This window comes from Pituophis catenifer, unplaced genomic scaffold (assembly GCF_029215685.1).
Source record: "Pituophis catenifer annectens isolate HBS135680 unplaced genomic scaffold, rPitCat1.0.hap2 SCAF_6, whole genome shotgun sequence".
Lineage (NCBI taxonomy): Eukaryota > Metazoa > Chordata > Lepidosauria > Squamata > Colubridae > Pituophis > Pituophis catenifer.
In genome coordinates, this window is record NW_027256886.1 from 50,823,350 (window position 1) to 50,848,736 (window position 25,387).

Consider the following 25,387-nt stretch of genomic DNA (forward strand, 5'->3'; position numbering starts at 1 on the left):
CTGCCCTCGGCTATTCTCGGCACCCCCCCCTTCCCACGCCACCCCTCCTTCCCCCCCGTTCTTGCTATTCTCTTACGGAGCGGCTGTTCCGCTGGCCAGAGACGGCAGGAAAAGCGACGGCGTGTTGCGGCTCGTCTAGTTTCAGCAACGAGAAGGTGCAAAAAGCTGATTAATCCACCCTGCCTAGACAGGAGGAGAGATCCGCGGGAGCAGAAGATGCCCCAAGGACACGCAAGAGGCCGCTCCACGCCCCTTTCCCGAGAGCCGCAACGTTTCAACGCCGCCCCACCTACGGGACCTTCCTCCGTGGGAAGCCAGACGGCAGGCAGACCCTCTCCGCGCCCCTTCCGAAAAGGCTTCCCTCTGAACTCCCTAACCCGCCGCTCAGTCTCGGACAGGAGGGGCGGGAGCGGAGGGGGAGAGACACCGCTCGAAGGGCTCCCCGGGAATTTGGCGGGGGTCGTGAGGTCCTTGAGAGCGGCGGCGCCAATTCCTCTCAGAGAAGGGCGTCCCGCGGCTCTGCCCCCTCGGTCACCAGGCGAGTCCCGCTCCGGAGGTAACGAGGTTGCTGCTACTCCGGCCGCCCATTGGTTGCTGAGCGCCTGACGCGCGGGCCGCGGGGAGGTGTCCTGGACGCCAGAGCCCGCCGGAGGAGCGCTCGCAAACATGCTGCAGCCTCGAAGCGAGTCGGTCGCCGTTCCGACGGCGCTGGCGTGGAGAGGGACCCGCTTCGCCTTCATGCCTCCAGCCTGGATGCCCTAAACTGACCCTTTTGCCTCGCTGCACAGCCATGGGAGAGGGATGGCTCTTCTTAGAGGGTCGCCCTCCCAACCGAACCAACTTGACTGCTCAGGCTGGCCTGAGACCTCTCAACTTCTCCACTGACTTGGATCTACCTGGCTGGAAAACGGAAGAGTTGTCCCAGCAGTGGGTGGTGGGCATGAGCCTCCTGATGTCTTTGATGGTGACCTTCATTGTGGTGGGCAACGGTCTGGTGATAGCGGCCATTGGGAGGACGCAACGGCTGCAAACCCTCACTAACGTCTTCATCACCTCCCTGGCTTGTGCTGACTTGGTGATGGGCTCCGTAGTGGTGTCCTTTGGTGCCACCCTAGTAGTGCGAGGTTCTTGGCTCTGGGGTTCCTTCCTATGTGAATGCTGGATTTCGGTGGACGTCTTGTGTGTGACAGCAAGCATAGAGACCCTGTGCATCATTGCAATTGACCGTTATTTGGCCATTACTTCACCCTTCCGCTACCAGAGCCTCATGACGAAGAGACGTGCCAAGATCATCGTCTGTGTTGTCTGGGCTATTTCTGCCTTGGTGTCCTTCTTGCCCATCATGATGCATTGGTGGAGAGATAAAGCCCCTGAGGCTCGACACTGCTACGAGAACCCCAACTGCTGTGACTTTGTCACCAACAGGGCATATGCTATTGCATCCTCTGTCATCTCTTTCTACATCCCTCTTTTTGTTATGATTTTTGTCTACATTAGAGTCTACAGAGAAGCCAAGGAGCAGATGAAGAAGATTGATAGGTGTGAGGGCAGGTTCTACAATAATCACCAGCAGCACCAGCATCCAGTCCACCAGCACCTGCCTATCTTGGGTAATGGCCAAACTAATAGAAGAAAAACATCCCGGATTCTAGCTATAAGGGAACAAAAAGCTCTTAAAACTTTGGGCATCATCATGGGGGTTTTTACTCTTTGTTGGCTACCGTTTTTCCTGGTCAATATAGTCAAAGTCTTTAATAGAGGTCTTGTACCAGACCAGCTCTTTGTATTCTTCAACTGGTTGGGCTACGCCAACTCTGCCTTCAATCCCATCATTTACTGCAGGAGCCCTGATTTTCGTAAGGCCTTCAAAAGGATGTTGTGCTGTCCTAGAAAAGCAGACCGGAGGTTGCATGCCAGCACTGGAGAGCTCTCTCATTACCCTGGAGGTTTCATCAGTACCCTGGGAAATACAGCTCCATGTACTCTTGGAGGGACATGGTCTGATTACAATGGTGGTATGCAGGATGGAAGTGACTCCAGCTTGGAGGAAGGGAACAGTAAAATCTCCTATTCAGAGTCCAAGGTATAAAGGGCATGTGGTGAGTGGGATAAAAGAAATGGGAGGGTATGTTGCATATTACAAAGCAAGAAAGGGAGCCAAGACAATAGATAGGAGTGGGAGGACCCTTAAAGGAATACATCGGGAGACTGGCTAATATTCAAAACTCCAGACTGACTTTTCTCAGTTGGAAGAAGATGTTATTTACCTGAAGTACAAAGCAGGTGAACTTGTATACAGCATACCTCTTATACAAATGGAAGGAAACAAAAGAGAGACCAACCACTGGGAAAAAAAGGAAACTATTCATTTTCCAAGTCATTTGGATTATTATTTTTGGATTGTATGCTGCACAGGTGGCGGTGGGCAGGTTAGGTAAGTAGGGAGTGGTGTCCCAGGAAAGGAACAAAAGCAAGTTGCAAGAAATTTGTAAAAGAAATGTTTCAGGAAAAGCTGAATTTGTAGCAAGGGTTCAGCCAAACATTAATGGAAAAGCAAAGCAGGCTGTCCTGATACTGAAGGAAATAGGAAGAAGCCCTTGGCTGACAGTTTAATTTTAGAGCTAGAGATAACGCCCTTAGTTGTTTTTACTACTATCGGTCTGACAGTAGCACAAGTAGCCTTTTTTTTTTTTTTTTGCTTTTAATTTATTCAATCCTTGAAAAGAAAAGAAGAAGTGCTGGCCACCTGTTTATCTTTCCTGACATCGGTGTGAATTTCAGGCAGGAAACAACTTTAGAAACCATACTTAAAGTCACTTTGGAATAAGCCATTGAAACATTTTCTAATGAGTTTTGTTACGCAGTCTGATCATCCAATGCATGTTTAGTTGGAAGCAAGTTTGAAGAAACTTGTTCCTGTATACAGCTAAGTGCTCATTACTTTGTAGCCTTGAAAACCTACATGCTCCTTAATATCCAAGAAGAAGATCCATCAGAAATACTGCAAATGCAGAGTATTTTGTTTTGATCCAATTTCTTTTGGGTTTGGTCCTTTTGCCCAGTGATGTCAGGGGTGAGGAATATCGCTTTTCTTATCATATGAGACATCAGCAGTAAGGCTATAAAACATCTACCTCAAGCTGTGCATATTGTACAGGGAAAATGTGTTTATATTAAACAGCTTATTTATGTATTGCTAGTTAAGAGTTTTTAAAAAAATAAAAATAGAGTCAGGAGTATCTCAATAGACAAATTGTTCACATTGAAAAATAGAAGAGAAAATTTGGCTACAAGCACCAGAAATATGACTGCACATTTGAAAAGAATGAGAGATTTTTTCCCCTTTTTGCACAGTATTAACAAAGTTCTCTCTGTAATCTTTCTCTCTCTCTTTCTCTGTCACACACACACACAAACACACACATTCTTATAGACAAACCCACTGGAAAACAAAGTAGATTCCAACTTGATTTCTATCACTGGCTGATGGTTATTTTTTAAAACAATATTATGTGATTTAATGGAGGTACTGTAAGTATGTTCATACCCAAGAGTTTCTATTAGTAACTTCTCTAACTCCCAGAAATTCATGTGAACCTTTTGTGAATTTAGTGCTTCATTGTCTTTCTTCATTTTTACTTCTGTGCATTTATGTGTCCGTGTGTCTGTGTATGCCGAGGGACTGTATGCACATGCATTTTATATTGTATTTATATTCTTTGGGTGCCATTTACTACTGTATGTCATTGGTCTATGTGCAATAAAAAACACTGCAGCACAAGTAAGTGTATTTACAATGTGTCTTTAAAAGTGCAGGAATTATATCCATTTTTGATTAAAAACAGTGACTGTTTTTCTGGAAATATAGATCATGTTACCAATACAGATGAACTTAATGGCTTTTCCTGACATAATTGTCTTTTAAAAAAAATAAGCTTGCTGTACCAAATAAGGCAGCATTCCTGTTACACTGAAGACTGTTGACTTCTCCTGAAATTCCAGGGCTAAAAACAAATCATTTCCAGCTTGCCTATAATTACATTAACTACTTTTTTTCTGATAGGTTCCTTTTATCAATTTAATGTAGTCTGATAATAAGAAAAAACTGAATGAAATGGCTGGAGATGGTACATAAACAGTGTGGATTTCATTTGAGAACTATTAAGAAGGAGAGATTAACTGTGCTTTGATATGCACAAGCCATACATTGTTTGCGTACAATAAATCATGCAGATGTCTAGTGATATACTTGAGCTACATGATAATCCATAATAAGATTTTAAATCAGTTCAGAATAAGGACTTTTCTAACTGCTTTACTGCTGTGCTTCTTTTGAAAAGTTGCAGTACAATAGAACAGAAATCACCGTTAAAATAGAAATCAGTTGAGAAAGACAAACTAATTATTGTGAAGTTTCTTAATTTATTGCCGCTTGTTTGTCTATTTTTAAATAGAAGCTGGTGATAATTTAACCTTAAATCTCATGATACTAAGTGTTATTTAACCTTAAATCTCATGATACTAAGAAACTGTCCCCTCAAAAATGTGTCCATTGGCATCATAATTTCAAGTTCACTAGTGAGTGAATGCCAGCTTTACTAGCAATGTGATCACTGTGTTTAATGAACATTTTGAATAGACTAGTTTGATTATCTCGCAATTTCAGATACTTATTCATTGATACTGTTCCTGACAGGATTTCTCCACTTTCATTAACAGTAAAGCAGCAGAATCTCAAATGAAATTGTATGCTATTAGAAATCATTGCCACCTAAAGGGTCTCATGGCTATTAACTATGAAGAGAAATTATTTCCAGAGAAAAGAAATAGAAACTGGGCTATCATCAGCTTATTGTTGTCTTGAATTCATGATCTGGAGTAATCTGTTGAGATCTAGACAATGTTGAATATGTTTCATTAAAACTAGAGAGCACACCAGTCAGGATAAAAGAATTGCTTGTGCTTTTTAACTATGATTGTGTTCGACTTTGAAAGCCAGGTAAAAAAAAATGTTGGATCAATAGTGCAATTTATTTTAAAAAGCAGACTGCTACCTACTGCATTAGCCTTCACCAGGCTGCTACTCTCTAATAGCATTGGGATAAGAATTCCCAATCAGCAGAGCCAATCAGAATTCTGCCTGAAAATTCTAGAATTTGTCATAACTGCATGCTGGAAAGTCATTGGTGTGGATAAGGCTGATTTAAAAGATTTTCACACAGTGCTTTTGATAATATGGTAGACACAACACTATGAATTGAGAGTATGATGATTAGAAATGTCATTGGTGCTGTCTACTTCTTATAATAGTTGGCCCTTGGTTCTATTTTTTTTGTTGGTTCCATTTTGGTCTTGATTTTCCTCTAGATAGCCTTAAGTATTCTTATGTCTTCCATTATATTAGGAACACATTATGCTATGTATTAAGTTGTGTAGCTATGAGCTTTGTATCATGCTTCTTGGCATGAGTTTATATGCTGCTTTCAGTTTCATTCAACACTGAAATTAAAATATGGGGGAGGGGAAAGAAACTGATAGAACTGAAGTGATTTTTATTGATAATAATGGGCCGTGAAAGAAAGAGAGAAGATTATTGTCAACATATTCAAAAATTCCTCTTTTTTTTCCTGACTGAAGGATGGTACATCGGCTCCAAGTACTAACTATATCAAGTTTGGAGGGAAGCAGTTTACAGGGTATGATGTTCATAAATTGCCTTGGACTATTTTAAATCTACTAAATAATCTGGGCCTCACTCAGCAGTGGCTGAGTATCACAATGCCATGGATAGAGCTTAACATGTATCAAAGTTTGGCCCTGAAATTTGTCTTCAGTGCTAGGTTGGAGTCACTTGTGTGGACTACAAAGTTTTGGGATGCTATGATATTCACACAACACTTACAGGCAAATACACAGAGTTGGTCCAGAGAAATAGATTTTGGTAACTATGGAGACTGCACTGGCAAAATGCCAATGAAGCTTGTTTTCTGCTGATATATAGAATGTGATTAATGATAACAAAAGCTTTTCCAGTTATTTCATGTACTTTGATAAGAAGCAATACAAATATGCATACTTTTGATACATCTATTGAAACCTATGTCCACAGATTAGCCAGAGATGACATGGCCAAAAAGGAAGTTTGCACACTGAGGAACCTTCTATCCTTTTCAGGTATACAGGCACATTGGCTGAAGTAGACAGTTCAACTTTTAAAAGCCAAATAATTAGTGTTGATAGAATTTGTGAGGGGTAAAATTCCATGAAATCAAAAATATTCATTTTATATTGCTGGCTGGACATTTTAGTTATGTTGAAGCTTGAGTTTGGAGCTGTTGATGCACAGGGCCCCATAGTTCCACAAGGTGTGGTTTGGAGACCAATTTTTCTACCCAACTGAGTCTTTCATCTTAAATTGCTACAAGCTTTCAGAACTGAGAGGAATATTTTGGGATGAAACCAGATTTAGGAAACCAAAAGACTGCTTTGCATGAGTGGAAGAATCTCTCCCTTCATTTAGACTTGGATGGTTGTAATGTCATTTCCATGGCAGAAAGTTCTGAAAAGATTATAATATAGGTAAGGAAATCTTATTTACAGATAATATTTCTGTATCTGTAGTATAGAAAAAGAAAAATTAGTTGATAATCAGATACCATCCTTACCAAAATAAAGCTTTTGCTACGGTTATGTGAGTTCTCTGCTTGTTTACATGTGATGCTTTTTCGCACTGTATTAACACCATTTTTAACAGCAAATTCAGCTGTCCAGGAAGGGAGTATGACACAAATCTGTAACACAATCACGGAATGCACATGAAGAACTGCATTTTGTTGGAAGGCGCATCAGAAATTTATTGCTTTCTGAATAGAAACAGGGGAAGTTGCTTATCCCAAGGGTGTATCTACCGACTCTCCATTGTTTTAGACCTGATGATGTCTGGAGTTCAATAAGGACTTTTCAACCAAGCTATCATCCTGTTCTCATGTGTGTATTTTGTGGTTAGGCTTTTCCCTTGATGTGAGAGTTTTTCACATACAGGTGATATGGAAATATTTCCAGACAAGTAATAGCACTTAGACTTATATACTGCTTCACAGTGCTTTTACAGCCCTCTGTAAACTCAGCAGTTTACAGAGTCAGCATATTGCCCCCAACAATCTGGGTCCATGTTTGCACTGACTTAAGCATAGCTTGGTGTTTAGCTATATGCTTCAAGTCAACAGAAATGCTGAACACCAAATGGCCTGAACTAGATGTCTTTCATTTTGCCCTGATGTTCTACATATCTATTGTGTGATATTTTCTTCTTCACAGCACTGTAGAGATGATGCTTAATCAGAAACGCCACAATTCAAGGCAGCTGTTAAGATCTTTTCAGCATCATTTAATGTTACATGCTTTCCTTCCACTTCCCTTTGCTTAGATACTTACAGTACATGGAATTTGCTTATCATCAATTTGAGAAGAAGGAAGTATAAAAGCACCAGAAATTAATTTCTATGCAAAGCCGTATCACAGCCTCCATTATGGAATCTGTAAAAGAATGGTCTTGCATTTGTCTAAGGATGCCCAATATGAACAACATTGGGTGAAGGTAGGTCACTTGTCATTTAAGTAAAATATGTGCTTTGCTGTGATGGAGAATTATTTAAATCAGCATTGGGGAATTTGATGCTCTGCAGTCATTGCTGAACTATAATTTCCAGCAATCTCATGCAGCATGCTGGGAATTTGTAAGTCAGGGACACCTATAAGACCATTAAATGCCCCACCCTTGGTGCTACTTTTGACTGTAATTCCCCAATACTAAATTCTAAATTCTTGAAAGTTTATATTTAGTTTATTAAGTTTCCAAATGACTCATGAATATTAAGACTATTAGTCTATTAAGGAGAATTTAATCTTAAATATATGAGTGTCAGTGGATTAATTGATTAATGGTGCAATCCAATAAATGTAACATAGGAATGGAATATAATATGGCATGGAAAATCCTTACTTTGAACTTGAAGGCTTTTTTATGTACTTATGTCATGTTGGAGTAAATTTCATTGAATACATTCCAGGCTGTAGGGCTTTTTTTAAATATGGTATTCAAGTTCACTTCTTAATAAAGTCATTTTAATTTAGCAAATACACGACCTGGCTCTGATAAATACAATTCTGCTGTTCCAACTATTAACAGAGAATTTCACCCATGAAGAAAGTATATGATGGCAAGAAATAATTCTGTTTTGTTTTTTGATATTTTTGGAATCTCAGATTTTGTTGAATATAAATTTGTGCACAATTTAAAAATGCTGAAATGAATACAAAATTTGGGAAAGTGTGATTATAAGTATGCATTTACCAATCTGATTTGCCTATATTCTGGAATTGGTTTATGCATGTAAACATTATCACCCTGTTAATTTCTCATCCATTATAACTCACAATATCTACAGTATCTGCATGGACAGCTTCCCAGTCAGCTAACGATATAACTTGCATCCAAACTAATAGTGAATTAATCAGATTTGTATAATCTATTGTGTAAAAACCATTTGTTCCAACCCAAAGATTAATGCAGAGATTAATAAATAGCATGTTTGCTACAATGATATAGAGTGTACACCATTCCTGGAAAAAAATAAATTAATCTTCTGCAGTGGCACATTGGGTGACCTAAAATTCAGTTGTTGACTTGGCCATGAAGTTCACTGGTTTAACTCAAGCTATGCATTAACCAGCAATCTTTCCCTACCTTACTAGGTTGATGTTGCTGTGAAGAAAAAAAAATGTGGAAGGCGTCTATGGAACATAAGTTCTTCGAAAATAAATGTGTAAGCGAGTCCTCATATCCTAAACCACTGAACACGTTCAAGGAAGGGTACATAACTCAAATGCAAGTGAGATAATTGGAGAGTATGCACGCTCTTGCAGAACTATTTGGTTGGAGTTTTCACTGATATTCTAGCAAACATGCATCATTTCCTTCCTCCCTGTTGCTAATTCATCATGATGAACTAATTTATACATCAAGATGAGCCTAGTTTAGCTATGAGTTTGTTGAACACTTTTTGATAAACTCAGCCCTGGCTTCTGAATAAAAAATAATAATAATGCCCTAATGTAGTGACATTCTTTGAGTTTATTTTAAACTTAAACATTTTGTTTATAACCTACTCAAAGATTCAGAATGGCCATTAACAAATTTAAACTGTGAATCTGTGTCTTTTAAAATGCTTATCTGCAAAATGCAGCCCACTAGCTGTTCCTAAGATGATTCACAGCACAATCCTATGGAGGTTTTGTGAGTTTGTTCCCAGGTAAGTGCAGACAGTCTTGCATCTTTAATCCTGTTATCATCTGTGAGGTGACATTTGCAAAAGTCCAGCTACGGTTTATGCTTTTAATTACAGAGGCTTAATAAACTTAATACCCTGTATTACATGTACAACTAAGACTGATTTTATTTGCCTAGCATTAGTTTCAAAGCAGTGTTAACTAAATAGAATTAAATATATGGATTCTATCACACATTTGTCTCCATGTGTACAGGAAATATGGAAAGATTATTGGCAAACACTTTATTCTGGATTATTATTTCAGTACAGCGTGTTCTTAAAAAATGAAAAAGCATGCCCAAGAAAGAGTTGCAGGACAGCTGGAATAGCGTGAGGCAGAGAATCCAAACATCCATGATAGATCTCTTTTCTGAAGCAAACCAGACATAAATTAACAAAGGAGCTGTAGTCAAAAGTGCAAAAATATCATATACATTTGGATTGAAGTTTGGATAACTAACCGAGTGATGAGAGATAAAAGAATATAATAAATCACAACCAGCAATCACAGCAGCCGAAATATGTTGACCTTAATAGGTCTTCTTCTATTTTCTTCCATTAATAATGAAAGATTAATACTGTAATATCCAAAGCATCTATAATAATGAATGCCTCTAACTTTGTAAAAAATACGCTCATTATAGTTCTGCACTCTGTAATAAGAATATTTTCCTGTCTCAGACTATGTTTTTAGTTCCTAATCAAGTGGGGGGAGGCGGCGTTTTCTGTTTTACCTTGTTATATCCTAACCTATTCACACTGACCATCCTATTCTAATAGGATATGTGATGAGCTTGAGAATTATGTCAAAATTATTATCACTAGCCCTTCCTTTTAGACCTCAATTGTATTTCCTATTTCTTTAACTTAATTCCAAAGGAGACTTCAAAAATACTTTGTCCACTTTGATGTTATATTCCACGTGGCAGGAATGATAATGGGAAGAAGAAGAATGGCAGGGGTTTCGGTCATTGCTAAATGCATGATCCCCTGTATTTTTGCCAGTTTCTTTATTCATACCGACACCATGTAAGCACAGCCAGAATGAGCATGAAAATATATTTGGCCTCTGTGTTTTGGATTAGTCTGATCCAACAATCCTTCATCGCCTGTAAGAGTAAATGGGGGATTTTGACAAGTGTTTTATACTTTCAGAAGCAGTTTACCCGACTAATGTGAGAAAACAAAACTGCAGTTAGCTTTTTTTATTAACAAATAAATAAAACATAAGCGTTATTCCTTTAATTAGAAATAAACTGGTAATAAGCAATAAATCAGCCTTACTGAGAATAAGAGAAAAGTAGTGAAGCAGAAATATCTTCAAGGAGGAACAAGGGACACAGAAGAATGAAAGTAGCATCATTCCCTTTTGTAGATCCTTGTACAATGTACATTGCAATATACATTACAAATTTGGACCAGTAGCATGACAGTGCCTTTGCTTTTTTGGTGAAAGCAGCAAGAGCTTGTCAACATCCATACAGTGAAGGTTCAGGAACATGAATGGTTAGAATAAGGGTGGCTCTGGCCACCTGCTAGCTACCAATGATCCGGAGGAATGTTTCAGAGCTGCTTATTACAGATCCAGTGCCATTTTAATCAATGGCAAACTTGACATAAAGGTTATTAACATTAGTTTGTCATTACTATGATCATCCTTTCACAGAAAGACAAAGCCATTTTGAAAGGTTACATAATATTCACAAGACCACAGAGAAATCCTTAACTGTATTAGGAATGAATCAAGCCCACATATTTTTATCTTCCTTAATGAAAAAAATATGTACTTTCTTGGACAAAGAGAGGTTTGAAAGTTACTTCTATTTGAATAAGATTTTTAAAAAATCACATTGAATTATTCTAAATGGTAACAGATAGAGCAATGGCCAATTTTCAGGGTACACGTAGGTGAAGTATTGACCTTTACACTGAAAATATACAAGGAAGTACAGGAGCAGATTCTGCCAAAGTGGTCATGGAATAGTAGTCATGACTAGCTAAGCCACACACATCAGTATGCAAAGAATGCCAATTTGGCCTTTGTGATATCCATGGGGTGCAATCCAATCAATCAATCATTTGCAGCAGCCTGTGCTATTTTTATGGTGAGATACATTTTTCACTCGGGACAGCTATAATTTCAAGTACAAATACATACCATATATCTATGTTATTTCTATGCATTCCTTTTTAAGCCCCATCTGAAGCTTGGATTTTATTAGTAACTTCTAAGGAAATCAGCTTTCCTACTTTAAAGCATTTACTCATCTGACTAAGTGGGTGGATTTCCTCCTTTGTTTTTTAACATGTCACGTTGGAGAGATAGGCTCTTTAGGCAGAGGCAAAGAAATCTGCATTGAGTTTTTTACTATGTAGCAGAGTGACACTAAGGACTCAAACACTACAGGAAAAGAGTAAGTTTATAATTCCAAAATAGCAAGTCCATAACATTTAAATGTGTTTCCTGAACCTACTGATAAAGTTCATGAAATGAGGTTGAAAGGCATCCTTTTATTGTTTTGATTTGGAGAATTGCTGTGATTGATTTTACCATGGTTATCTCAAAGCGTTTTGTATCTCTGCAGAGCTGCCTGTGGCTCAGTACAAAACCAGCAACAACATTAGCTGGTTGGCATGCAAGAGTTAAAATAGCTTAACATCTTGTTTGTTGGCTTGTGATAGGTGATGGGCTGGGATGTAATTATCATTTGAGTAGCAGCCAGCTTTGTACTAATCAGAAAAAGAAGACATGTTCTACTGGAAGGATTAGACATCTAAAAATAGATCTGCTATGGTCACATCAGCAAGTGAAATGAAATTCATTCACACAGCCATCGTGGCACACAAACACACAGTGTTAGTATTTCAATTCTTCTTGGACAATCCAGTTTTCCAAAACTCTTCACATATAATGCATCAAAAACATAGTATTATGAACTTCCTAAATGGTGGCAAGCAGTTCTCCTGACAGAATTGTGGATTACTATGGCTCACAGGCTTGCATTCAGAAGCTGCTAAAATCTTGAAGGAAGAAAGAGGAAGTATACATACTTGCTTTTGTATAAATAATAATTTGGCTTTTAAAAAACCAGGAACAGCATTCAAAGTAGTGCTATTAAAAGAGTTCCTTTTATTTTGCTAAATAAACAGCCCACAATACAGAGAGCAGAGTTGCGTGCCTGATTCAGCCAGCTGAAAAGGAGAGGGAGAAATATTATCACAATCATTGCAGTAGATGCCAGTACTAGAGATATCCATCCAAGCAATCACAACACACGAAGAAAGACAAATGTTTGCCTTTAAATTATTATTTTCTTGTGCCAGCTGGCCTTTTGCCCTCCCAAATGTCTCTAAATTATGAAATAAGAGTTATCAGGAAGATCCAAGATTAGATATCTGAGTACATTCCCCTTTTTAATGGAAAGTACCATTTGAGAGCAAAGACACCTACTGCTTCACCAAGTATTTTTCCTCTGGTCTTAGTCTAATTCTCCTTGTGAAGCTGCTAAAATGCCGGCCTAGTGCAGAGACCTTGATTCCCCACCCCCCTTGCACTGGGTCATGGGGGAGGGGAATGTGAGCTCATAGAGAGAGAAATCTGTAAAAACAGCATGGGGAAACCATGACCTTCCTGCCACCTACTGACAATACTCCCCCAAGGACCCTTTCATTCTTCACGTCTGCCTTTAGCTGGATAAAAACACATTGGAAGAACCAGTCATGAATTTGCTATATTGCATCTATTTGGTTAAGCCTTCTGTAAACACCAGGGTGAAGAAAGCGTTTAGAAAACAAACTCACAAGGAAAAGGAAATGAAGACACTGAAGACACTCAAATTTCAAGAGAAGAATTCAGAATTTTCTGTAATAACGTGTTAAGTTTAAGCAAGTTCTTGGAAATGCAGGCAGTGGCTGATTCTGTCATGGCTGAATTCATGTTGAAAACTGCCCTTAGTCAAGACAGAGTAACTGGTTTGGCATATATGGAAATCCAAAATAAAGAATCCAGAATTCCCTCTGGTCATAGTGGATAGGGCCAGACTGCTGAAAATCCATCTTCTCAGAAGATTTATTTTAAAAGAACTAAATAGTTCATGTGTAGGGAAAATTTTAAATTGCTGCTGCATTATCCTGCATACCCTGAATCAATGGTCTATTAGCCAAGTTCTCAAAACTGAGGAGTTCTATTTAAGAAAATAAAATGAAATTATTCTTACATTCTGTCGTCTTTAGGGATCTTGGTGCTTTCAGAGCTTGACTGTTTTCTTGAAGATGTTTGTTACCCAAACTAGGTAACATCATCAGCTCTAGTCAGAACATCCAAGCTCAGAGAGCACCAAGGACCCCTCATCCCATGCCCTGACCTACAAATATTCTCCTTTATGGTCCTCTTTCTGTTGGTGGTTTTTGATACTCCTGTAGAGTGAATAAAGATTAAAAACAAAAGCAAGTTACTGGACAACACGTACAATTGAAAGTCCTCCCTTACAATTGCAATGGTCAGGCTGATAAATGCACAAAGAATAAAATGGGTATTTTGAACTATTTATTTAACTTTAAACATACTTATGAAGTAGCACTCCATTCTCTGGATGCGCAAGATAAAATTTAGATAAGCCAGGTAACATTAGAAAGAGAGACTTCCAGAGGTCACTAAAATTATATTATGAGATTAAATTATATCAGTGATCCAGACTGCTTCAGGAAGACTTTATGTAAAATTGTGTCTATTCTGTTTTACATCTGTTCAACATGGTTCTGTAAAATTGAACATTTACTGTACTGTGAATTGCTTGAAGAATCCTAGAAATAACTGTATTATTAAAACGTAATTATGAATAGTCAATAAGTATGCTATGAAAAAGTTTCACACTTGATTTGATTCATTAAAAACAGGTAATCTTAACAACAAGTTCACACACATTGTTTTTCATTTACAGATATAGCTTCCATGGAAAAAATGTGTGTGGTCATTTCCAAAGTATGATGCCAATGTTTATTTAACCACAAGGATCTACAGAAGCAACACACTGTATAAATCAGTAATAGTGACTCATGCCATGTATTGTATAATCATTTCAGTTATTGGGTGGACTGAATACATAATAAGTAATAAATAAATAATGATCTCCCATTCATTTCACAAGTAATCATGGAGTTGTTTTCTCCATTCCTTTTTAGGTATCATTTAAACAACCCTGTAAAACTGCTTTAGGAAACCTGGCTTCTACGATTTGTTAAGTGTTTTCTCGGTGGCTTATAAAAACGGCCATAATTTGTCTATTAATGAGTTTCTGTTTTGCATATACAAATGCAGTCTTCTAATTACCAACCTTTTTCAGTCTTTAAATGAACCCGCACACATGGCAACCATATAGAATAGAATAGAATTCTTTATTGGCCAAGTGTGATTGGACACACAAGGAATTTGTCTTTGGTGCACATGCTCTCAGTGTACATATACTTCACCCAGAGTTATTTTCCTATGAGGTGTGCAGCACAGAGTATGTATACGACACTGTAAGAAGAAAACTATAAGCTACAAATAAAGACATAAAATTCCAGTGTGTGTTTTTGTTCTTGTTTGTTTGGTATTACAATGTCAAAATTGTTATTTTATTTGCTTGTTTATTATGCCACCTTTATTATTTTTACAAATAACTCACGGCAGCAAGCATACCCAATATTCCTTTCTCCTATTTTCTCCTGAGAACCGAGTTGGACTGAGAGTAAGTGACTAGTCCACAGTTACCCAGCTGGCTTTAAGGGCTAAGGCAGGATTTAAACTCTCGGTCTCCCTCTTTCTACACTGGTGCCTTAACATTAATTAATATTAATTTGACTCAGAGTATACGGTAACTTATTGGATCTCAAAACTGTAGATAAATAAGCTTACCAACCATATTATGACCATCAACCAATCCTGCTTATTAGCTATCTCATACAGTACACTGCAGTTATAACATCTTGTTTAGGTGCACAAGTCTAAAAGAGACAAAAGTTATATTAATAAAGACTGAATAACTATAACTTGTTAAGGAACATATTGTTTGTTTCCAGAAGTTCTGATCTTTTTTCTTGGCTACCTCAAAGTAAGCTTGGAATCCTTTTGCCTGAAACACTGGTAAACAGCTGCCAGATCTTATGGGAAACCTTCGGGTCAGGAGACCAAGTAGTTTGGATCAAAGGCAGCACCCTCTTTTTTTCAATTTTACATTGATAAAATATGATGCATTTTATCTAGTTTACTAGTCCTTATGTCAGCCTTTCAAAACCATAGTAACTGGTGTATCTAGGGAATGTGTATCTAGGGAATTCTAGGAGTTGAAGTCCATAGTCTTAAAGTTGCTAAAGTTGAGAAATGCTGTCTTAAACAATATGTGTCATGGTGAAACATTCAAGGGTTATACAATCCATTTTACCAATTCATAGTATGCTCCTTCCCTTTTGATTGTTTTTCTCAGTGAATGCAGTCTAGACTGGAATCACCATGAATCACACCACTATGCAATATAACCTCTCTGGGCTTCAGAGCAGAGTACAATTCAAAATCATATCATAGAAAAATATAATAAAAAAGCTCAACAAACATGAACCTCTTAAGCAAAGCTAGCAATAAAGGATAGGTAGGTTGCAAGGGAAGGATCTTCTTATTCCAGCACTTTACATATGTTGTGTAGCTCTGATAATATAGAAGCTAAATAGTTTGCTCATATAATTGCAGGCACGTATTCTCTGGAAGCAAGAAGAATCCACATCAGGAATCAAGTTCAAGTACTCCTTGACCACCTTATGACCACAATCGCTAAATGAGATGGTTGTTAAATGAGTTTTCCCCCACTTTACGATCTCTGTTGCCATAGGTGTTAAATGAATCACTGCAGTTGTTAAGTTAGTAACATGGCTGTTAAGTGAATGTGGCTTCCCTATTGATTTTGTTCATCCGACGGAGATCACATGACCCTGGGACACTGCACTTATCATAAATACAAGTCAGTTGCCAAGAGTCTGAATGTTGGTCGTGTGACCATGGGGATGGTACAAGGTCATAAGTGTGAAAAACGGTCATAAGTCACTTTTTTTCAGTGCTGTTGAAACTTTAAATGATCATTAAATAAACAGGATTACTTGTAAATGGTTACTGTTAACATGTGTGTGTATGTGTGCATTTTTCCAACCACCTATTTCCCCATCAACCAGGAACTCTTTGGACTAAGTACAATTTTACTCACAGTCTTATCAAAACAAAACCTACAGGCTCTGATCCAGCAAAAACATACATCTGTGTTTAATATGACATGTTACATAAAGCAGTATTGGGCTGATGTAATGGTTTAGCTATGTACTTGATATCGCCTTAGAGCTGGTAGATGAGACATGTCATGTCCTCTTCTCCTCTCCCACACAAAACTTTTTGTTTTGTTTCAGATATTACGCTATGTCACTGAGATACAGGAAGCTAGCATACATTAGTTGAGCCACACTGAACTTCAGTTATTGTTTTGTTCATGAAGTATTGTTTAACTAATACCATGTTAGTGAAGATGCCATCATTATACCACACATTTAACAGATTGTATCATATCATCCTTGAACATTACAGAGATTTTAAAACTGCCATAATAATTTCATAGATGGGTTTGTTCAGGTATGTAAGCATCTAATCTCATCAAAAAATCTTTTTAAAAGGAGGACAGAATGTTGCTCCTTCAAACAAGTTAATTCATGCAGTTTTAGAATTGCTCATTGCATAGTAATGGAGCTAAGCTATTTAAAAAAAAAAAGAATAGCAGAGGAGTGGCCAAATCAGTCAAAAAAACAGGCAGATGGTATTGTGGGGATTGTAATTTATACATAATAGAAATCTGATAGCACCAATCTGTCCAAGCTACTAGCAATTACTAAGAACTGAAATATTTGTTAATAAGCTTGAACAGTTTCCGCAGTGAAGAATGCATGCCTATACCTACCCACCCATGATAGTCAATGTTGACTTGTGTTGTCAACATCAAAAAGTTTTTATGCAGTAAGCGGAGAGAAGGAGACAGACGCACAGTTTCTGCCACCATCTAAAATGTAGTCAATGTATTACCTAAGAACAAGTACACCAAAGTGATCATACTGTCAGAGACAGTATTAGCAAGCAGATGAGTTTCCATTAAACTATTATCAGGTATTAAAACCAGGTACAAAGCACTAGGATGGAGAAAGCTACTTTAATTTATCTCTCACGGACTTATGAAATTCACTGCAATCAGTAATGGGTTACAAAACCCATAACTACCGGTTCGCTCATGTGTGCTCAATGCATGCAATGCTTCTGCACATGCGCAGAAATGTCCGGTGTGGGTGGGCGGAGCCTCCCGCCACTGCTACCGGTTCGCCAATCCAGGTAGAACCGGTAGCAACCCATCACTGGCTGCAATGCAAGATGAAATGCAAATTAAAATACTGTACATGGTTTGATAGATACATACAAACTCACTGTTAGTATCTTAGAGAAAAGAGCTATTGGGAGCAAAACATGATTAACTCCATCATACAAGATGCTATGATGATAATAAAATCTTATAGTAGAAGAAAGGCCACACTTTGTCTACTGAGCTCTAATTAAAAGAAGAAGAAATTACTACAATTTTGGGTTTTCCCAACTTAATCGTGTTGATAGGGAATTCTTGCAATTGCCTTCAAGTTAACTTAAGAGAAACAAGTTGCTCAAGATTTTGAAGAATTCGTGATAGAAGAGAAACATGGAGACCATTGTTATGCCAATTCTTTTTGTCAAATATGAGCTCTTCCTGACTCTTGATTTTTAAATAAAATTATAGCTTTGGCTGACATGGAAGGCAGATAATTATGGAGATAAAATCAATATAAAGAGACGTACCTATTTTCTGGGGCGGGAACTTCCTGGTTCATATTTAAACCTTTTCAAAAATTGTAGTCATTCGATGGTAATCTGTGACAGAAATTATAGTAGACAATACAAAACAATTTGTTTTCCATAGTAAGATTTCTAAATATGCACTTTTATTTCATGAAAATATTGTGTTCCCCTCCCAAAATTAACATTTGCATTCATTAACTGATGTTATTCAATCAGTTCAAATGCAAATAATGTCTATGATGGTTTATCATCTTGTAATGAGCGTGTTACAAGAGGAATGTGAAGGAATCCTGCCTGTAACACTATAGGAGCAGAGGTGCTTAACATCATCCATTTCTCCTGGCATACTGAGTGTTTCAAATTAATGAGGAGATTGCTGTAAATGGGTAAGGAAATAAGGGATCAGTTTGGAGGCCAAAGATCAGCCTAAAGGGATCATTGTAACACAACCAAGGTCATTCTCTTCTATCTAGACAAATTGCTGCCTTACTGTTCTCATTGATTGGCAACAGTAGTTCAAAGATGATGCATTAGATTAATTTTACATATTATAAAGTTGTGCTTTGTTATTGAACTATGATGATCCCAACCCAAATTATTCAAGTTTCATCCAGAACAATCTGGATGAACATGGCTCTGAAAAATAAACAACATTACAACATTACAACACAACACAAATGCAAGCAAACTGAAAATTGTTGTATATAGCTTCAGGATTAGTAAATAATATTTTAAAATAGTATAGTAAATGTTATTGCCGATGGAACAGCAACATAAAGATATGAGAACAAGCCTATAGATCAAGGATTAAACAAAGTATACTAATCACACATATGCCTAGATCAGCCTCCTCAAGAATTTATTCCAGCTAAGTGATTCTGTCCTTTTCTGTACATCCATTTCAAAACTAAGAGACTTATTTGCTTACTGCATCTTTTTTTTTACCACCATTGTGGTTAATGAACCATAATTTATGATGGTTATGTTATCCATGAGCTAGGCCACTACATCTTATTTAAGGAAATATAGTTCAGTATGTCACATAAACCAGTTTTATACATACTGTGTCAAGTTATAGCTCAGAATCATTTCCGAAGTCCACCTCCCATAGCCAAACAAAGCTACCATTTGATTATATACAGAATTATTGTTTCTTAAAACAACTTTCAGATTGTACTGTCTGAACCATACGAACACATGATCAATCTAAACTGTATTCTGCTTCCGTAATGATGATATAAAATGATAAGTAGATGATACTTAGTAGTATATCTCAATTGTGAACTAAACAGAAGTGATTGAGATTGTGTTGTGGTTTTTGAAGAATATGGAGTGGAAAAATAAAATGAGGCATAATCCCAGCAAATTAGAGAAACTGTGGTTTAGAAGCTTTCTGATATAAGAGATCATGTTTGATTCTTGGTGGATCACACTGGGTTGGTAAAAGTAATTTGTAACCTGGAAATCCTGCTGAACTCTCAGACCCTGCTCAAACAGAAGGTGATGTTTACAGTATATCTTGAAAGCTCTTTGTACAATTTTATCTTCTGCAAATGTCATATACTTTCCTGAACTGAAACATATCCACTTATCATGTTGTTGTTATTTTTTGTCAAGCTAAGGCAACATGGTGCCCTGAAATACCACTTAGAAGCTTTAGCTTTATCAGAACACATTAATATTGCTGCATGTCCCTAGGTATAACACATATAATTGAGGAATTTACACTGGTCATATTTACCTTCTTGGTGCAATTCAAGTGCTGGTTGTCATTTTCAAAATTCTACATGACCTAGGACATGGATATCTCTAGATCACCAACTCGCAGTGGTTTCTATTTATTTAATAAGATCTGGCACACTGAACCTTTGCCGTGTCCATCCCTCTATGTAGTATTATCTTTAGGATCATGGGGACAAGCCTTGTCAAATATAGCATCTATACTATGGAAGAGCATTTCTTTCAACATTAGATTGGTCCAGCTTGGTCCTTTTTTTTTTTTTTTTGAAAAGCCATTAAAACTATTCCAGAGGACCTTGACATTAGATTTGCTATGAGTACACATGCATACATGCACACACATAAACACACACACAAGTTGTAGTATTGGAATATGTTCTGTGTCTGGTTATTCCTCTGCCTTGTGGATTAAGTTTTTTCTCTTTTCTATAATCTGTTTAGTTCTTATGATTCATTGTTTTTAAGTCATTCAGAGTCTCTTCTGACTGAAGAGATTTAGAAGTCCAAATAAATAAATAAATAGCTTTATTTCTAGCAAGGGGGAATGTAGGAACACTATAAATTAAACCTAAAAATTAAACTGTAAAAAAATAACTTAGTCTGAAAATCTGTATTTAATGTTCACATCATACCATGTCCCAACTTGTCATATCGTGAATATGAATGACTTATCTACTGTATTTATTTATCTGATTGATTGATTTATGTGCCACTCATCTCATCTCTTATTAACAGTCAAAAATAATTCTCTGGCCCTATCCATTTCTTCTGCCACTGCGTCAGTTTCATGGAAAAAGGCTTAACACACTTTCATGCTCAATTAGACTTAGAAGCTCTGTTGAAACCTGTCCAGATAGACACATAGGCAGCTCTTTTTATTCCTTCTATCTTTGACACCCATTGCTACATGAACCGCCATACCATTGTCAAGAAATCCAGTTGTCTAGACAGGAGGTGCCAAATACTAACAACGTCCTGGACTATGCATATCACCAAGGCCTGTGCAAGACCCAACTAATTTAGCCTATCATTTTCAGGCACAATAGAAATTGCTGTTCTAATTGGTCCTATGGGTAAGATTATTTGCCAATCCAGTTAGCTTCAGTGCATCATCTTGTCCTTTGCATCTGATAATAAACCTTTTTTCACCCTTCCCCATTTGTCAGCATGGAGGTATAGGTTGCGTGATCGAGAAAGAAGACTGCTTGAAGGCTATCTTCTTACCTTTAAATAAAGGAGATTGATGGAACAATTAGGTTCCCCTTTTCCACACAGTCTTCCATACTGGGAAAATCAAGAAGTAGAGAAGCACAAGTCTCAGTTTATTCAATATAGTCCCAAGGCTCACTTACAAGGTAGAGCTATGTTGTTATTATTTATAAATTCACACATTCATTGAAGGGAGATGAGCTGGTGCTTGAACAGTTCCAGGACTTCTTGGTTTAGTAGGAGCAGGAGAAACTCAGTAAAACTCAGTTTTACCTTTCTTCCAATTTGAAGGAATCAGAAATAATTAGATTGCACATTCCAAAAACTGAATTGCATACTGAATTCACAGTATGAACTATTGGACCAGATTGGGGAACTATGGAAGCAGAATACATTTGCACTTTCCTTGTAGGAAATATGCATATACATACATATATATGTTTGGCTAAATATAGAACATATGTTTTCAATTTTACTTCCCCCCCCCCCCGCACATAACAAGCAGACTATAATAAATGGATACATGTTTTGGAGTGTTCCTTTGTCTTCATATTAGGAGGCTCCTTAAGCAGTAAATTTAATGCTGGCATATTCATGTCAGCAACACTCACTGTTGATAATCTTTCTGGTGACTTCTGCAGAATGCCTCACAAATTAGATAAATGGTCTGTAAGGAGGATAATGATTTTCTAAACTTACCATGACCTCTTTCTCTTTCTTTTGATCACTGTAAATTTGACCATTTACCATATCCTTGATTTTGACTGTTTCTTAATGAGAATATATTGTGGAATCACAGTGTTTCATTTATTCAGAATTTATAGAAGAGCCATTTGTGTTATAATCCAAGCAATTACCAGTTCTTAACAAAAACAGTCCTTAACAGAAAAATAGAGGAAAATAACAGTATCTCCACATTTGTATTACTTACTTTTTAAAAAACTTTCTTTTTGATTTGTGCAGTTATATATTGGGTAGGAGAAGCTATCATAACTAACAATGGATCAATATGAACTCTGCGGGGAATACACTATTTATTGTCTGCATTTATAACTGATATTTTAAATACCGGTAATTCCATACAGTAATTCTTTAAAAAAAACAAAACCCTTCAGGCATCATGAAACTAGTATAGTCTTAAGTATCTCCTTTTAAATCACAAATGACTCCTCCTGAGCCCCTGGAGAATTGGTGATAGTTACCCAACATTGTTGAATCAGATTAATCAAGGGTCTGTCTCGATAGAAGGCAGCTGTCAGGCCCCCTGGATCAAGAATCAGAAGAAAATCTCAGTCCCCTGACTTTGCATGCTTTAATTTGCCTCTTAGATTTAGATGACTGAGTTTGGTCACATGAGACAGTATTGTCAGAGAAGAACCTATATTGCAAACTAGAACAAAATCCTATTGAAAAGTTAGTTGTCCTCTGCCAGTTGAAGACGCTGGCCCAGAAAATTTAAATCCATCCTTTTTCTAGCTTTTCTCCCATTTCAATGGACTTGCCCTTAGTTTCAAGATCTTGAAATCAAACAGTTATTAGTTGCTGACATAATTGACATTTTGCCTTGCAAATTGCTGGTTTTCGATCTGCTTACAGCAGCATCCTGGATTCTACGTGAAACAAAACAATAATTATAAATTATTCTAAATGATGTATTTTTTGTAACCTCATGGGAGCCTAAATCTGTCAGTGTGACATTAAAAATTAATTAAGTAGCTATTAGTTTATTTCCTGCTGTTCAATTAATTAAAAAAGAGATAAAGAATATAATGATTAGTTTTTGTATTTTGTTAATGTTATGTTTAATTTTTATTAGATTAATAGCAAAACTTTATTGTTAATTTTGTCACCCACAATAGCATAATTATCATGATGCATGTTTTTAAAAAAGAGGAATCTTGGTTTATCTAAGAAATATAAATACGGGAAAAAAAGTTTATGTCATGTAGCATATTAAATATAAAAATAAAATGCATCCAACTCTTATTTCCAGAAGATAAATATGATTTAACAGGAACAAACAAAATATTTTATCCCACCTTTTCCCCAAAAAACTTTTCTCTACCCATGTTACTCTGAGTCCTACCACACCATTGTGGAATCAATTGATTCCATGGAAGTGGTCATTGGCCTTTAATGCACAGAACATATAGATCATCTTGGTGGGGTATTCTGGGAATTGAATTGATTATATTGTGGAATCACATCTTAATGTTGTTGAGGTTCAGAAACTCTGTTCAGAATGCATCTTATTATTACCTGGGTTCTAGTCTTTGATTGCCATACCTGGCATGGAATCTAAAATCACCCCTCAACTCTCTCACACACTGACAGGATGCTAGTCAGATGAATACTGATGGATGCTGGAAGGCAGAGGCAGATTTCCAGCCCCCCCTCGCCACCTTATTTTCCTCCTCAGTTCAGATGAATCTGTTCCTTCTACTGTAACACCAGTTAAGGGAGAAGAGGCAAAAAACGCAGAAAAAGATTTACAGATGTGATTAGGAAAACACAAGTAAGGAAAGCTGTACACAAGTATCATCAAACTCAGCCCCAAGACAATAGACATCTAATAATCCCTACATTAATCAGTCACAAATGTCAATGCCTTGGACTAGTAAGTATTTGTCTGGTTTTAAATATGAACCTCAGATTGATTACTACAGGGACAAGGTTGTTACGATGCTTTTGTCTGGTGACTTCAGACAGACTTTGCCTGTTGTGCCACAAGGGACACGTGCAGATGAAGTCAAGGCCTGTCTCAAGTCATCCATTTTATGGCCTAAAGTCAAACTCCTGACCTTGACAGTTAACATGCATGTCCACCTTCAACATGATTTGAAGGCAGAAGAGTTTTCTAAATTATTACTTGATATTGGTGATTGCAAGCTTTTGGAAGAGGGGGGAAGAATAACTATTCTGGTTAGTAATCTAGTAATCTAGTAATCTTTGCGATGTTGTGACAGATCTGATCAGCTTGACTGACAGAATATACCCCAACATTTATCAGACTGGAGTAGATTGCAGTTCATGGCTGAGCGAAAGAGCTATACTCACTCCAACAAATGACTCAGCCAACAGCATCAACAACTTTCTGCTGGAAAAGTTGTCCACTGAACATATGAAGTATGAATCTGTTGACTCAGTAATGGAGATCAGGGATGCTGTACATTACCCTGTAGAGTTCTTGCACATTCTCAACCCACCAGGATATCCATCTCATGTCCTCTACCTCAAGTTTGGCACTCCAATCATGCTGTTATGCAATCTAACCCATCTGAAACTGTGCAATGGCACCAGGCTTCAGGTGAAGATGCACACACATACACACACGTACAAACACGTAATCAAAGCCACGATTTTCACAGGCATCAATCAGGGAGAAACCGTTTCATACCCCAAATTCCTCTGATCCCATCAGACTACCACTTTGAGTTCAAACGTCTACACTTTCCCGTTACGGTGTGCTACACCATCAATAAGGCACAGGGACAGACTTTGAAAGTGGCTGGTGTGCATCTGACGAGTGACTGTTTCTCCCATGGCCAGTTCTATGTGGCATGCTCCAAAGTCAGTTCACCTGACAGCCTGGTCATCATCTAGCCAGACAGCAAAACCAGGAATGTTGTTTACAGAGAGATCCTGAGCAATTCATCTGAGGGACGAATTGAAAGTCTATACTATGCAACTTATTAGCCTGGCTACATAGACAAAACAGCTACGGTTGCTGCTGGGATTAAAGGGCTTAAACCCATCTATTTTATTGTTGTTACACTTACAATAATGTCTTCATCTGTAATAGAAACTTACTTTACCATCTCTAATGGTAGTAACTTACTTTACCATCTCTAATGAAATAATACAGTCACTTTTTAAACTACTCATATGTAGTGATACGTAGGATCCCAGATCTCCGTGCTTTTCGCCGTGCCCTTAAAACTTTTTTATTTCATCAAGCTGGGCTGGCTTAACCCCCCCCAGATATTTTTGATTTGATTTGATTTGATTTATTAGATTTCTATACCGCCCTTCTCCCGAAGGACTCAGGGCTGTGTACAGCCATATTAAAACACATATAAATATACAAAATTTAAAACAATTTAAAATTGAATATATAAAAATTTGGCCCATAGATTAAAACACACATACACCTATTCTAAAATTCGTATTAGGCCAGGCCGGCTTGTTAGAACAAGAGGGTCTTCAAGGCGCGGCGAAAAGT

The 25,387-nt window shown here is 37.5% G+C and overlaps 1 protein-coding gene and 1 long non-coding RNA gene across 3 annotated transcripts; both read left to right on the forward strand.

Annotated features, from left to right (window-relative positions):
• Window positions 1-677: 677 nt before the first annotated feature.
• Window positions 678-7,513, forward strand: ADRB1 (adrenoceptor beta 1). 2 transcript variants are annotated; one of them, XM_070945203.1, is made up of 2 exons: window positions 678-2,083; window positions 7,427-7,513. In XM_070945203.1, exons 1-2 carry the CDS (start codon window positions 791-793, stop codon window positions 7,463-7,465), a joined length of 1,332 nt encoding a protein of 443 aa, XP_070801304.1. In that variant the 5' UTR covers window positions 678-790; the 3' UTR covers window positions 7,466-7,513. The 2 variants fall into 2 exon arrangements, with proteins under 2 accessions (XP_070801304.1, XP_070801305.1); XM_070945204.1 differs by lacking the exon at window positions 7,427-7,513 and adding an exon at window positions 6,110-6,155 and having other exon boundaries at window positions 678-2,099.
• A 1-nt stretch (window position 7,514) lies between these two features.
• Window positions 7,515-14,296, forward strand: LOC139317981 (uncharacterized). The gene is made up of 3 exons (XR_011600485.1): window positions 7,515-7,597; window positions 8,755-8,825; window positions 14,270-14,296. It is a non-coding gene; the product is annotated as an uncharacterized lncRNA (long non-coding RNA).
• Window positions 14,297-25,387: the final 11,091 nt, after the last annotated feature.

Excerpts from the sequence above, each read along its gene's own strand:
- ADRB1 (XM_070945203.1), top strand. The coding sequence starts at position 791 with ATGGGAGAGGGATGGCTCTTCTTAGAGGGTCGCCCTCCCAACCGAACC. Across the intron at positions 2,084-7,426 it reads TCTCCTATTCAGAGTCCAAG|ATACTTACAGTACATGGAAT; the intron begins GTATAAAGGGCA and ends CCCTTTGCTTAG.